This window comes from Coregonus lavaretus (assembly GCF_964263955.1).
Source record: "Coregonus lavaretus genome assembly, chromosome: 4".
NCBI lineage: Eukaryota > Metazoa > Chordata > Actinopteri > Salmoniformes > Salmonidae > Coregonus > Coregonus lavaretus.
This window is the reverse complement of record NC_139991.1, coordinates 5,864,945-5,881,758: the sequence shown is the minus strand read 5'-3', so window position 1 is coordinate 5,881,758 and position 16,814 is coordinate 5,864,945. Positions and strand designations below refer to the sequence as shown.

General features: G+C 42.3%; 1 protein-coding gene across 1 annotated transcript; it reads left to right on the top strand.

Moving 5' to 3' along the window:
- Positions 1 to 4,599: 4,599 nt before the first annotated feature.
- Positions 4,600 to 5,994, top strand: LOC311127691 (ras association domain-containing protein 10-like; the record flags this gene model as incomplete). The annotated part of the gene is made up of 1 exon (XM_084159561.1): positions 4,600 to 5,994. One exon carries the CDS (start codon positions 4,600 to 4,602, stop codon positions 5,992 to 5,994), a length of 1,395 nt encoding a protein of 464 aa, XP_084015687.1.
- Between the last annotated feature and the right edge of the window lie 10,820 nt (positions 5,995 to 16,814).

The following is a 16,814-nucleotide window of genomic DNA, read 5'->3' as shown; positions in this document are numbered from 1 at the left end:
AACTAGATTTCATAATCTGGGACAACAATTTACAAAAAAAGCCCCTATAAAAACAGTAATGAAGCCACTTACACAGGCTACACTCTTTGGTAAAGATGATTTACATTTAATAATAATAATATGCCATTTAGCAGACGCTTTTATCCAAAGCGACTTACAGTCATGTGTGCATACATTTTTACGTATGGGTGGTCCCGGGGATCGAACCCACTACCCTGGCGTTACAAGTGCCATACTCAACCAATTGAGCTACAGAGGACCATTTAGTAGTCACTCTTATCTGGAGCTACTTACAGGAAGAATTAGGGTTAAGTGCCTTGCTTAAGGGCACATCAACAGATTTTTCACGAAGTCAGCTGGGGGATTCAAACCAACAACCTTTCGGTTACTGGCCCAAAGCTCTTAAGGTTCCGCTAGGCCAACCAATGTTATTATCCCTAAAGCACAGCCCTCTCTCAGCTAAAGTTCTATGCTTCGATCATTTTTAAATAACATCTAACATGACTGTTGCACTTAATTTGAAAACATTTTGTGAATAATACATGAAGCATTAGTGTCAATGTAAAATGTGTCACTTTCCATTTTGCAGAACAGTTATCATGGATAATACTGAAAGGTAACACCAGATGGAGCCATTATCAAAATAAAGACTTGTCCAGATTGGACCCGCCCAAAAAAGACTGAAGGCCACAGTACTGTTGTTTAGCTGTTGCACTGATATGCTCATTCTGTAACACTGTTGTAAAAAGTGCTAACATATTTAAACCTGGAGCCTAGGTATCTATTACTCTCTCATTCACTCACTCACACATCAGTTATACCTTGTAACGGTTTTACGTTGTAACGATTGTAACGTCAGTAGTTTCGGCAGGTAGCCTGGCGAGTAGGAGCGTTGGGCCAGTATCCGAAAGGATGCTGGATCGAATCTCCGAGCTGACAAGGTAAACATCTGTAGTTCTGCCCCTGAGCAAGGCAGTTAACCCACTGTTCCCTGGCCGCCGAAGACGTGGATGTCGATTAAGGCAGCCCTCCGCACCTCTCAGATTCAGAGGGGTTGGGTTAAATGCGGAAGACACATTTCAACTGAATGCATTCAGTTGTACAACTGACTAGGTATCCCCTTTTCCCTTAGTGTGCTTTGTTACTGAATAATCAGAGACACAGAACAACTCCTCCGTCTACAGAATGCCCTCTCTCTCCACTGACACTGTCCACATAATATCTAACAGATGTGTGTCTGTCTGTCTGGCTCATGTGTGTGAGAGGATCTGATTCTGGAGTCATTTTTAAATCCATGCAAGGTGCACCAGTGTAATCGTCCCAGGGGTCAGAGCCCTGCCAGATTTGGACTACTACACTTCCTGTGTTTCTAGGGAGGCCTTTACACAGCTGTATCTGAGTACAAGAGGAAGAATACTGGACACTCATAATGGGTGTGAATTGTACCCCACTATGGTCTTGATTCATGGTGTAGCAGTCCTCACGACAGGTACCAGCAGGGGGTCAGGATTTCTCTCTAATTCGGTAATTCCAGATAAATCCTCGAGATCAAGGTTAGAACTCTGCCTTCTGAATGAGCCAGGAAGTGATCGTCTAAGTGTCAGATAGTGTGTTCCAATTAGGCACAGACGTCATTTCAATGTCTAGTTTTGGTTTACATTTGGTTGAGTTGTCAACTAACGAGAATTCAATGTGAAATCAACAAAAAATGTCACCATGTCATTGGATTTAGGTGAAAAGTTGGGTGAAAAATGACTTGATGACTTAGAAAATCCAATTAGTTTCCCACGTTGATTCAACGTCATCACATTGAATTGTGTTTGTTAAAATGACGTGGAAACAACGTTGATTCAATCAGTTTTTCCCTACTGGGTTGTTAAACTGATGTTGATGATTAGCATGTAGGAATAGAAAAGTGAGACGAGGCAATGTACTGATGGGCTGATCCCCCACGAAGCTGGATCAATCCAATCGCTTTTCTTTTACCATCAGTTTGTTGGGGTGTTTGTCAGTCAAGTGACATACAGTGGGGAGAACAAGTATTTGATACACTGCCGATTTTGCAGGTTTTCCTACTTACAAAGCATGTAGAGGTCTGTAATTTTTATCATAGGTACACTTCAACTGTGAGAGACGGAATCTAAAACCAAAATCCAGAAAATCACATTGTATGATTTTTAAGTAATTAATTTGCATTTTATTGCATGACATAAGTATTTGATCACCTACCAACCAGTAAGAATTACGTCTCTCACAGACCTGTTCGTTTTTCTTTAAGAAGCCCTCCTGTATTAACTGCACCTGTTTGAACTCGTTACCTGTATAAAAGACACCTGTCCACACACTCAATCAAACAGACTCCAACCTCTCCACAATGGCCAAGACCAGAGAGCTGTGTAAGGACATCAGGGATAAAATTGTAGACCTGCACAAGGCTGGGATGGGCTACAGGACAATAGGCAAGCAGCTTGGTGAGAAGGCAACAACTGTTGGCGCAATTATTAGAAAATGGAAGAAGGTCAAGATGACGGTCAATCACCCTCGGTCTGGGGCTCCATGCAAGATCTCACCTCGTGGGGCATCAATGATCATGAGGAAGGTGAGGGATCAGCCCAGAACTACACGGCAGGACCTGGTCAATGACCTGAAGAGAGCTGGGACCACAGTCTCAAAGAAAACCATTAGTAACCCACTACGCCGTCATGGATTAAAATCCTGCAGCGCACGCAAGGTCCCCCTGCTCAAGCCAGCGCATGTCCAGGCCCGTCTGAATTTTGCCAATGACCATCTGGATGATCCAGAGGAGGAATGGGAGAAGGTCATGTGGTCTGATGAGACAAAAATAGAGCTTTTTGGTCTAAACTCCACTCGCCGTGTTTGGAGGAAGAAGAAGGATGAGTACAACCCCAAGAACACCATCCCAACCGTGAAGCATGGAGGTGGAAACATCATTCTTTGGGGATGCTTTTCTGCAAAGGGGACAGGACGACTGCACTGTATTGAGGGGAGGATGGATGGGGCCATGTATCGCGAGATCTTGGCCAACAATCTCCTTCCCTCAGTAAGAGCATTGAAGATGGGTCGTGGCTGGGTCTTCCAGCATGACAACGACCCGAAACACACAGCCAGGGCAACTAAGGAGTGGCTCCGTAAGAAACATCTCAAAGGTCCTGGAGTGGTCTAGCCAGTCTCCAGACCTGAACCCAATATAAAATCTTTGGAAGGAGCTGAAAGTCTGTATTGCCCAGCGACAGCCCCGAAACCTGAAGGATCTGGAGAAGGTCTGTATGGAGGAGTGGGCCAAAATCCCTGCTGCAGTGTGTGCAAACCTGGTCAAGACCTACAGGAAACGTATGATCTCTGTAATTGCAAACAAAGGTTTCTGTACCAAATATTAAGTTCTGCTTTACTGATGTATCAAATACTTATGTCATGCAATAAAATGCTAAATTAATTATTTAAAAATCATACAATGTGATTTTCTGGATTTTTGTTTTAGATTCCGTCTCTCACAGTTGAAGTGTATCTATGATAACAATTACAGACCTCTACATGCTTTGTAAGTAGGAAAACCTGCAAAATCGGCAGTGTATCAAATACTTGTTCTCCCCACTGTATGTGTGTCACCCAGAGAAGATGCACTGTGCAATGTGTTAGGCTATAGCCTCCTATGCAGATGTAAGTAAATTAGTCTTTGTATGCTGCATGCTAATGTATTTGGTTTAAAAAAGTGAGTATGCTCAGCAGTAAGATAACATATTCTGATTCAGGGATGTCAGTACCTTAATTCACTCCTCCCATTGTCACTATTTGATGTGTTGCATAACCCCCAGGGATGTCTGTGTTTCTGTTGGCATCAGACTGCCATACATCTCATGCATGAGTGTTGCCAAGTTCCCACGTGCTATAATATGATGTTTACATGAGTGGTGAAATTAAGGATGAATAGGCCTACTCATTGGGTCTCATTCATCAACATTTACTACAGTAAATTATTAAAAATGAATATTAATAGTAATAAACATGCATTTATACAAGTATTATTATAAGTATTGTTATAATTTTACATATCACTACTATTGTTATTGATGTGATAGTTGTAATTATTGTTATCATTATTAGTTGTAGTATTAGTCGTTTGTTGTTGTTATTAATGAATAATAGTGTTGTTGTTGTTATCTTGTTTTATTAATATAAGGTTCTCAAAATACGCAATCAGGTTCTCTGGGAGAGTGACAAACTTTATGGGCGGTGTTACTTGTCGAGTTTAGGAACTGTAAAGTTGTCATGTGATCAAAGCAGAGCGAGTCTCCCGTTGTACGCACAGCGCGCAAAGGGCGCAGTTGAGTGTGCCTACTTGGATACAGAGCAAACCGCTACAGCGGATACATGGACTTCCCAACCGCTACAACTACATGAGGGAACGCGTAAAATGAACAATTTCTCTCAGAATGTTGGATGTTGCTCTTTATTCTAACGTATGCGGATGTACAATCCATTTAGCACTTAAATGACAAAACTCTGTTCTAATCCGTTTCCCTCCTCAAAAAACGGAATTTGAATGGTATTCTAAAGGGGAATAACGTTTCGTTTTAGTTTATGATGGAGTCCGAGGAAAGTAAGATATCTGTGTGGGTTTGCCGAGAGGAGAAGCTTATCTCCGGACTGTCAAAGCGTACCACCTGTGCTGATGTGGTCAATGTGCTCCTTGAGGATCAAAACTTGCAACAATGTGTCTCTGCAGCCATGCTCTCTGGATCACCCCAGTCCTATTGCATCGTAGAAAAATGGAGAGGATCTGAGAGAATTTTGCCGAATAAAACAAAGATCCTTCGACTTTGGGGCGCGTGGGGAGAGGAGCAGGAGAACGTGCGGTTTGTGTTGGTTAAAAATGAGGCTTCTTTGGCTAACCATGGACCCCGGAGCGCAGAGGCGCGTGTTGTGCTCAGCAAGGAGAGCCCGTGCGTTTACAAGGGGACAGCAAGAGCCACCATGGGCTTTTCACATGAGAAACAACGTCGGATTGTTAGGAAAGCTTTCAGAAAGTTGGATAAAATAAATAAAAAGAGGGCGCAAACCGTATCCAAGGATGCGCCCACTGGGGAGAAAATGGAAACTTTGGTTCACCTGGTCATATCCCAGGACCACACAATCCGCCAACAAATCCAGAGAATTAAAGAACTGGACAGAGAGATAGAAAGGTATGAAGCTAAAGTTCATTTTGACAGAATGAAAATGCATGGGATCAATTACGTGCAGGACACATACTTAGTGGATGCGCATTCTGACGGGCTCTCCAAGCAGGAGGATGAGAAGCAATGCTCAGCGGAGGCTGTTGCCCAGTTTGAGGAGTATGCCCTACGGTGTGAGGAGGTGATTAGACTTCAGGATGAATTGGCTGAGCACGAAGCGCTCATGGACAGCATTACTGTGGAGATCCAAGAGGAACTGAACCAGAGGTGGATGACGCGAAGGCAAGAGGAGCTGTCAAGTAAAGAGGTGGAACCCAGCGCGGTAGAGACCGCTATGTGGGTATCAACAGCCCATGCGACACACACAGACACTTTAGCCCTGGAGGCTGATACATCATTAGATAACGATTTGCTTCTGGAGGAGGATAGGATCAAAACGCAGCTGGATACTAGTTTATACATTGGACTGCGCTTGAACACGGATTTGGAGGCTATTAGGAGTGATTTGAATCTAACCCAGGATATTTGGGGGGCGAAAGAAAAGGAGATACGGGATTTGCTGGAGAAAGTGAACTCATTGGATATAGAGGACGACGGGACACCAAGCGAGGACAATGACTGCAACTCTGTGGTTACTGAGGCAGCAATGATGCGTCCCTTGGAGACGAAAAGCGAGTGGGTGGAGCAAGCCAGGGGGCTTTCAAAGACATGCAATGCCAACGATGACGACTCAGACACTGGCCTGAGCTCCATGCACAGTCAGGACTCGGATAACCCACCTGTGTGCGAGTCATTGGTATAAATTGCCAGGATGCTTCAAGTTCTATTGACAATTATATTACATTATTACTGTACTTCTAAAAACTCAGGGATCTGACAGAGTATATCCCCACAATGAACAACAATATAATTTATTCAAAAATGTATTGACTAATATGTAGCTTACCCCAATACATAGTCAAAATACTTGGTCACTTAAATATATGCACTTACAGTTATTCACATATTTTGTTGCCTTTTCTCTATAAAAAAAACCTTTGACCTGTGCCAGGATATGACACACCTCAGTGTTATTGGTCAGATTATTATTGGATAAGGGATGGAAGCCTTTGTGTTTGCAAGACTAAACAGACTTCAAATAGACCATGCTAATTGTAACACTGCACTAGTGCTAATTCTAGTTGGAAGTGAGGTAGTGCTCTGCACTTGTCCAATGTGATTTTGTGGACACACAGACGAGTCTTAAATATGAAGGGTGTATGACATACTAAAATAAAGATAATTTACAAAACTTGTATGTGCAATTCCTTCATTGAAATATGCAGAAAATGACTTTGCCTTGCCTAATCAATACTAAGTCTGCAAATTGTATGCAACGAGTGAAAAGTACAGGATGATGTTAAACAATGTATGTGTGAGTGTGTGTGGATGCATGCATCACTGTGTGTGTGTGTTCATGCGCTTGTGGGCATGTGTGCTTGAGAGAGACGGTAGGTAGGGTAAGGGGTGGCATGGAGCATTACGCAAAGGGATGAAAACTCCAAGCAGATGCTGGGCTCACACAGCATAAACCAGGGAGGGCATGAAGGATTTAGGCTCATATCCATGGGTGTCAGGGGATTCCCAATCAATGTGACTGAGGCCAGGGGTTAAAACTTCCTCTGACATTAACCACACAGGGAGAAGCAGCAGAGATGCCTTTGACAGAGAGACATACAATATTCCTTACATTACATTTCTCCACACAATAGCGAGTGTGAGGCTTGCTCTCTGACCCAGGTGGGGTATCACATGATGCTACTGTATTTCACTGTTGACTGGACTTCAGTCAGGCTTCAGATCCACTCCCTCTCAGCCAGAGTCTCATAAGAGGATCACCCCTCCTCCTCCTCACTGCCCACCCCTACTGTACCCCTGCCATAGTGCACTCTTAACACATACCTGAACACTAGATCAAACCAGCATCAGCTGTAATCAGAGGCATGCTGTTGGCGTTAATCTGGGTGTTGTCTGTTGAGCAGTGTGAGGATTGTAGCTATAAAGCCAGAGCTGCAGATGCATTCAGACCGTCACAAATAACATCATCAAGGCTCAGGTTTGTTTGCAAAGCTAATGTCAGAGCATTACCTCTGGCTCTACTTCACATTCACCACTGTAGCAACATATTTTATTTGTGCAGAACATTTAACATATATTCACATTTTAATCATTCAGATAATATTGTTATTACATATGTATAAGCTACAGAATTTCATAACAAGAAACTGTGAATAAGAGAGGGCGAAATATGCTCCAATGGCCCAAATAGTATTTATGTCTGTCTATCACAGCCAGTGAACATCTGGACTAAAGTATTTCCTCACCTCGGGTTGGGCAGAGCATGGATTAAAGCAACATATTGTACGTTTGGCCAATAGCCTTTCCAGATGACATAATTATAAAATATTATAATAGGGCTGGATTATAATGTGCGTCGAAGACCAGTCATAATGAAAACCTCCAGTTCCGGTAGTAGGGTTACTTTACTCTATAACCATGCTATTTCACAAATGATTTTATAATTCCAATCACTCTCAATTATATTATATCTATTCAGAAATTGATATTAGCATGACACCAGCACAACACTGAATGAACTAGTATGTGATCTGGATGCACTCGGAGGTCACAACAGATAGAGAAGGCTAATCCCTTTTTAATGTCAGTCCAGAAACACTGGCTAGAGTTTATGGGAACCTTTCGTACCCTCCTCAGTAATAAAGTCAAGGATCTGTGACGCACCAGCGATGAGGAATGCTGTAAAACTCCCTTCCTGGCTGTACAGGCTCAGGAACACATAGTGCAGGTCTTCCACTGACATACACTACAGGGGCTAGATGAGATTTGTCTCACACAAGAATGGCCACCCAACTAGTAGGACATTTTACTGGCGTTGTAGCTTATGTCACTATTTTCATGAGGCTCTCTTCACTCACACATACACTCATTCTCTTCACTCACACGCACACACACGTATGCACATACACACATACACGCACACACACCAAGTATACGTGATCATTTTTATATGAATTCTACAAGCTCTTCAAAGGAGTGTGGGAAAGTGAGTAACGCTGTGGTGACTGAGCTGTAGCTTTGGGGAGGAGGTGTATTTAGAAGAGGAGGTTCTCAGGGGGCTCCTTCATCTCTCAAACAGCAAACAGGATGCAATTACTGCCATGTCTTTGATCCTTCATGAATCTCTTCCACTCCCCTGCACCGAGCACTGAGCCCCCACCCCCTTTAATGAGGCCCTGCCCCACTGACTCCCTGCAACCCCTTCCCCTATTCTGAACGAGGCAGGTATCTATCAATGGGTGATAATGACAGGTACTCTGAATCCACCCCTCCCATAAATACTTCATTACTGCAGTGTGAGGAGAGGACAGGGCTATTAATGTTGACCCAGGTGGTCCAGGTTTCAGACAGTCTGAACCAAAACCTTCACTTTACACAGGGACACGCACCACCATGATAGAACCTGACCAGATAAAACGCTTGATTCTCTCCCACTTTATTACTGTGATTTTGGGATGAACTAGTGGGTAAAGCACCTATTACAATTTCTCCTGTCTGAAAACATTAATTTGTTAGTCAAGGAGCACTACAGGGGACTCTCAAACCAGAGAAAGTGCTTCTCTCACAGACAGACAGACAGACAGACAGACAGACCGACACAGAGAGAGAGAGAGAACAAGAGAACTGTCACACTATCAGAACTCCAATATTTGAAGGTTCAGTGACTCCATAGTCGATGAACCCAAAATAGGGCGCAGGTGTCAATCAAGTCATGGTCATGGGACACTGCATTGCTCGGGGGGATGTTTGTTTGTGTTTTAAACAAGAGGGAGAAAAAAATGTCAGTGCCAAACTGACTTTCCAGACCAATAAGCAAGGCTCCAAGTATCCTGACACTCACTACAATCATCCATTTCTCTGATTTGGCTGCCTTACAGTAGGATTTATATTTGGCATTCAGAGCCATTGAACATTGTATACAGGAACCATGACAACAACATACAAGCCAAGCACAGCATGCATGCAGCCACTAAAGCATAAGCATACACAGCATACTGAGTGCACTAACTCAAAAGGAGAAACTACTTGAGGTGTTTACACATTTGCTTTTGTTTCTAACATCATGAAGTAAGAGTCCACTGTTGGCTTAAATATTGACCAGATTGACCATGTTCTTATGGCGCTCTGATTTTCCACCACATACAGTCGGCTACTTTGGTGGTTCTAGCAGTTTTCCTATAAAGACGGATTATAGCTAAACTAAACTCCTTACTGTATGGTTTCCTAGATACCACACACACTGTAAACCAACCAGTGTTTAGTATACACATTGTACCTGCATACAGTAGGTATCCAGTGTCAGGTGTTGGATTTGAGACATAACAGCAGTATACATTACTGCCTCCATCCTGGAAGCCTGGGAGGATGTTCTCTGTTTTATGTGTTTGATTATGATTGGATAAATCAAAACCAGAGGACTAACAATGGCTATTCAATATTTTCAATGTATCGTATAAATGCACAGCGGTGCTATTAGAAGGTTCTGTAATTATTTAGGGATGTCTAATGAGAACCTCACGGTTATAATGAAGACAAAGTCTGTTATGGCACAATGCACTTCTTATTCATTGTATGAAGAGTGTCCAAGACCATTAAAAGTATTCTTTCTAAGTTGGCTAAATAAGTCACACACTAGCATGTTGGTATTTACATTTACATGTTAGTCATTTAGCAGACACTCTTATCCAGAGCGACTTACAGTTAGTGAGTGCATACATGTTCATGTAAGTTTAGGTTGCAGAACATAAGACCAGAGGGGTTTTATGTTCAGATCATGCACAATACTTCCATTGAGTTTTAGTTAGAAAACTTTTATCCAACATCAAAGATACTTGATAACCATAAAATGGGATCTGATACTTTAACAGCAATTAGCGTTGAGACAAGACACTACCCATAAGGAACCTATTCATGTGTGTTATTCACCCACAGGTACATCACCCATCCACCTCTCTATTGTTAGCTGCTTTGATATCTCTCACCTTATCTATAGCCTCTCACTCTGAAGAAGTTTGGAGCTGTATGGCGGACAACAACATCTTGTTTATCTTGGCATTGGAATGTTAACTGCAGTAAATTATTGGTTTATTGATCTTAATCGCTTTGTGACAGCATAAAATGTGATATTATGTCCTATACTACATTCTATGGCAAACATTCCAATACCGTAACATTATATACTTTTTACATGTGCTATTATCAATAATCATATTACCATACATCCAGACGATGCACTAGAATTATGTTTTTTCCATACTGACAACTGTGTGGCATAGGGAGTGAACTTGTAGAGTTTATGACCTGTTTTGTGTCTTGCCTTAAACAGTAAAAGTAAGGTTTCTTCCCACACAAAGCACAAAAACACCATCACAGCGTTTGCCGGCTAGCCATCTTCAAAAAAGAAGGGAGCATAAAGGATTGAGAATAGGCCTGATTTGCATTTTGATTTAGGGGGATTACATTACTGGACCCTCACAATGCAGCTTCACTGTGTGGTATAATTGAAGAGAGTTTGGGGAGAGTGCAATGGCCAGCTGATACTGAAGAATGTGTCTTGTACCCCTCACGTCTCAGAGGCTGTGACTTCTGGGGGATTCTGGGATGTGTTGTTTGTCTCGCTTAGCAGTTGACATCTGGGTGACAGCTCCCTATAAAAGGGACAAAAAAGGAAGTGATTGCAGTGCATGCAGACAGGCTCTTTCTAAACGTGTGCTAAAGGCAGAGCAAGTAGGAGAAGGAGAGGGACGACAGGCAAACATGAATGAAAGGATGTGGCTTTCAGTGGCGCCAGCAAGATACTGTGTGTGCCTCTCAGTGAAAGGGAATGCACGTGACGCAGGGCTGGGTCACAGCTCAGGATCACACACTGGCAGAGCCAATACCAGAGCAGAAGATGAAACAACAAATGAATGTTAGGCAAAAGGTACATCCACCTTATGCAAGGAATTCATTCCATTTCCTTTTCTATTTTAAGTGGTTCTAAGAACACACGATATAATAAAATAAACAAAACTTTCACTTGAATTAGATGTTGGAAAATCATGGATCTTTGGTCCAGTATTTTGTGCTTCTTAAGAGTGAATGCACCTGATGTATGAAGTAAACAGTTACTTTAGTTCAGAGATAAAGACAATCAAAAGTCTTAGTGTTGCTTGAAATAAAGGGTTGCATTAACATCTTTGAATAATAGAAGACGCAATACACATAGAACTGAAGTCCCGAGGTGTCCTATCCCTTCAGGCACTAACAGCACTTCAACGTAATGCAGAATGCAGTTGAAAGACACTGAATATGAAATGCAGTTCAGAAATACAATAGGAAAGAGCTTCTTTTCAGGGAGCCAACAGGAATTAAAGAACCAAAGGATGAGTAAAAGGCTGGATTTCATCATGTGTGGTTTATTTGGGGATTTGGGGTTCACTCCACTACTCCTGTTAGATCTTAGATAAGTGATAATAATACTGTCTATATCTATAATGTAGGTGGACTGTCACATGGGATGTTTTTCACCTTATTTCTACTTGTGTAATAATAATCAATAATACTTGCACTAATGTCTGTGAGAGTGTTGAGAGAATAAGATGGTGGAACTTGACATTATATACATCTTAACCCAACTTTCCTGTTTAGCATAACACGTTTCAACAGTTCACAGTTACAGTAGGCTATGTATGTTCTCCCTAATTTATGGCCCTATAGTTATGTATGAAGCGGTTTTGTGACATACAGTACATGCACATCAAATCTGCGTTATAAATAACCCATGAGCAGTGGAAACTTGTCACAGGCACTGCACGTCTGCTAAGACCTGACTGCTTCCTCTGCTGCACCTCATTAATAATTGGTCTCGGAGGAGAAACACTCTTTTGCCCCAACTCTGACTTTATAATGTGTCGTGTTAAGCAGCTGCTGCAGCCTGCCTGCCCTTTGTCTGGCAGTCCACGGCTTGTGAAGAGAAATGACCATGCAGACCTGAGCTGCTCTTCAGCTGCAGGCTGTGCAGGCCCACTGCGGGCAGATAAGCAGGACAGGCCATTGACCAAGCACATGGACCATACACACAGCCTCTAATACCACTACAACCTCTAAGCCCCAGACACACCTCAGCCTGACGCTGATGGACTGAGAGCACAGCTTAACATCTGCTCCTGTTGAATGGACCACAGGAGCTCAGCCCAACCTGCTAGCCAATCGTATGGTGCTGTGAAGAGAGAAACAAATGGAAAGGGAATTAGAATAAGACAAGTAAAAGGTGGAAATGAGATAACAGAAAACCGAATGCCTTCTGACAGCCAAAAAAACATATTTAGTCACAGAGACAGACCTGGTTCTACCGCCGACTAGGAATAGGGGAGAGAAGCCAGTCCTACTCTACCCAAACACATTGCCCAGGCCATATGTGATCTGACAGGGACAGGCAGTGTAGACAGGGTGGGCTGTTTGTCTAGATCTTCATGTCCCTGAGAATGTCCCAGAGAATTATAACCCTGTCAATAAACCAATATACTTTGTGCAAACTCACGCCACAAAATATTGAATCTGGCAGTTATGCCGGGGCAATGGAGGAATATTTGCACTATCTTTGTTGACCCTCGATGGACGAGACCAGAGGAGTAACCGTAAATAATGATCCTGCTGGATTACAAGAAATGCCTCAATCCATTAATCATCATGATTTTTATAGTAATTTCTGTTTTGCTTTATGATCAGGACAGGACAGACTTCATCTTGAAAAGAAGATGCATGTATTTAGGTTCAGTCAAGGTTACATCCTGTGGATAAGGAGACTTAGTCATAAGATGTACATTTCCAACGCCTCAAACATCCTACAGCCAGGTAGGCAATCAGTCTACAAGACTAAACCTAGAGAATAAGGACTACACCTCTTTTTAGAGCAAACATCTCAGCTTGGTAGTGACTGGGAAGCCTTTATGATGACTGTGGGGAAAGTTTTCATCCTGAAAGTGTAGGGCTGGGCGATATGGCCAAAATATCATATGATACTGCCATACTGTCAAATAAAGGGAAAAAAAGAGTGTCATATTATAAATAAATAAAAAATCCCTGTTTTGACAGTATGGCAGTATTTGACGGTATTTTATGTTTTTTAATAATACAAGTTACAAATATGTTTTATGAGTAGTGCATGACCCTAGAATGGCAACAAATACATTCTAAGTGAAAACTGTTGTGCTGATTAAAGAAGCAATTTCTTGTTAACAAACTATAGTTTTGGCAAGTCAGTTAGGACATCTACTTTGTGCATGACACAAGTAATCTTTCCAACAATTGTTTACAGACAGATTATTTAACTTATAATTCACTGTATCACAATTCCAGTGGGTCAGAAGTTTACATACACTAAGTTGACTGTGCCTTTAAACAGCTTGGAAAATTCCAGAAAATGATGTTATGCCTTTAGAAGCTTCTGATAGGCTAATTGACATAATTTGAGTCAATTGGAGGTGTACCCGTGGATGTATTTCAAGGCCTACTTTCAAACTCAGTGCCTCTTTGCTTGACATCATGGGAAAATCAAAAGAAATCAGCCAAGACCTCAGAAAAAAAATGGTAGACCTCCACAAGTCTGGTTCATCCTTGGGAGCAATTTCCAAATGCCTGAAGGTACCACGTTCATCTGTACAAACAATAGTACCCAAGTATAAACACCATGGGACCATGTAGCCATCATACTGCTCAGGAAGGAGACGCGTTCTGTATCCTAGAGATGAACGTACTTTGGCGCGAAAAGTGCAAATGAATCCCAGAACAACAGCAAAGGACCTTGTGAAGATGCTGGAGGAAACAAGTACAAAAGTATCTATATCCACAGTAAAATGAGTCCTATAGCGACATAACCTGAAAGGCTGCTCAGCAAGGAAGAAGCCACTGCTCCAAAACCGCCATAAAAAAGCCAGACTACGGTTTGCAACTCCACGACAAAGATCATACTTTTTGGAGAAATGTCCTCTGGTCTGATGAAACAAAAATAGAACTGTTTGGTCATAATGTCCATCGTTATGTTTGGAGGAAAAAGGGGGAACCTTGCAAGCCGAAGAACACCATGTCAACCGTGAAGCGCGGGGGTGGCAGCATCATGCTGTGGGGGTGCTTTACTGCAGGAGGGACTGGTGCACTTCACAAAATAGATGGCATCATGAGGAAGGAAAATTATGTGGATATATATTGAAGCAATATCTCAAGACATTAGTCAGGAAGTTAAAGCTTGGTCGCAAATGGGTCTTCTAAATGGACAATGACCCCAAGCATACTTCCAAAGTTGTGCAAAATGGCTTAAGGACAACAAAGTCAAAGTATTGGAGTCGCCATCACAAAGCCCTGACCTCAATCCTATAGAAAATGTGTGGGCAGAACTGAAAAAGCGTGTGCGAGCAAGGAGGCCTACAAACCTGACTCAGTTACACCAGCTCTGTCAGGAGGAATGGGCCAAAATTCACCCAACTTATCTTGGGAAAGCTTGTGGAAGGCTACCCGAAACGTTTGACCCAAGTTAAACAATTTAAAGGCAATGCTACCAAATACTAATTGAGTGTATGTAAACTTCTGACCTACAGGGAATGTGATGAAATAAATAAAAGCTGAAATAAATAATTCTCTCTACTATTATTCTGACATTTCACATTCTTAAAATAAAGCGGTGATCCTAACTGACCAAAGACAGGTAATTTTTACTAGGATTAAATGTCAGGAATTGTGAAAAACTCTGTTTAAATGTATTTGGCTAAGGTGTATGTAAACTTCCGACTTAAACTGTATATATATATATATATACACACACACACACACACACACACACACACAGTGGGGAGAACAAGTATTTGATACACTGCCGATTTTGCAGGTTTTCCTACTTACAAAGCATGTAGAGGTCTGTAATTTTTTATCATATAGGTACACTTCAACTGTGAGAGATGGAATCTAAAACAAAAATCCAGAAAATCACATTGTATGATTTTTAAGTAATTAATTGGCATTTTATTGCATGACATAAGTATTTGATACATCAGAAAAGCAGAACTTAATATTTGGTACAGAAACCTTTGTTTGCAATTACAGAGATCATACGTTTCCTGTAGGTCTTGACCAGGTTTGCACACACTGCAGCAGGGATTTTGGCCCACTCCTCCATACAGACCTTCTCCAGATCCTTCAGGTTTCGGGGCTGTTGCTGGGCAATACGGACTTTCAGCTCCCTCCAAAGATTTTCTATTGGTTTCAGGTCTGGAGACTGGCTAGGCCACTCCAGGACCTTGAGATGCTTCTTACGGAGCCACTCCTTAGTTGCCCTGGCTGTGTGTTTCGGGTCATTGTCATGCTGGAAGACCCAGCCACGACCCATCTTCAATGCTCTTACTGAGGGAAGGAGGTTGTTGGCCAAGATCTCGCGATACATGGCCCCATCCATCCTCCCCTCAATACGGTGCAGTTGTCCTGTCCCCTTTGCAGAAAAGCATCCCCAAAGAATGATGTTTCCACCTCCATGCTTCACGGTTGGGATGGTGTTCTTGGGGTTGTACTCATCCTTCTTCTTTCTCGAAACACGGCGAGTGGAGCTTAGACCAAAAAGCTCTATTTTTGTCTCATCAGACCACATGACCTTCTCCCATTCCTCCTCTGGATCATCCAGATGGTCATTGGCAAACTTCAGACGGGCCTGGACATGCGCTGGCTTGAGCAGGGGGACCTTGCGTGCGCTGCAGGATTTTAATCCATGACGGCGTAGTGTGTTACTAATGGTTTTCTTTGAGACTGTGGTCCCAGCTCTCTTCAGGTCATTGACCAGGTCCTGCCGTGTAGTTCTGGGCTGATCCCTCACCTTCATTTTACATTTTTTTATTTTTTTTCCTTTCTCATGATCATTGATGCCCCACGAGGTGAGATCTTGCATGGAGCCCCAGACCGAGTGTGATTGACCGTCATCTTGAACTTCTTCCATTTTCTAATAATTGCGCCAACAGTTGTTGCCTTCTCACCAAGCTGCTTGCCTATTGTCCTGTAGCCCATCCCAGCCTTGTGCATGTCTACAATTTTATCCCTGATGTCCTTACACAGCTCTCTGGTCTTGGCCATTGTGGAGAGGTTGGAGTCTGTTTGATTGAGTGTGTGGACAGGTGTCTTTTATACAGGTAACGAGTTCAAACAGGTGTAGTTAATACAGGTAATGAGTGGAGAACAGGAGGGCTTCTTAAAGAAAAACTAACAGGTCTGTGAGAGCCGGAATTCTTACTGGTTGGTAGGTGATCAAATACTTATGTCATGCAATAAAATGCAAATGAATTACTTAAAGATCATACAATGTGATTTTCTGGATTTTTGTTTTAGATTCCGCCTCTCACAGTTGAAGTGTACCTATGATAAAAATTACAGACCTCTACATGCTTTGTAAGTAGGAAAACCTGCAAAATCTGCAGTGTATCAAATACTTGTTCTCCCCACTGTGTGTGTGTGTATATATATATATATATATTTACTGTATATACACAC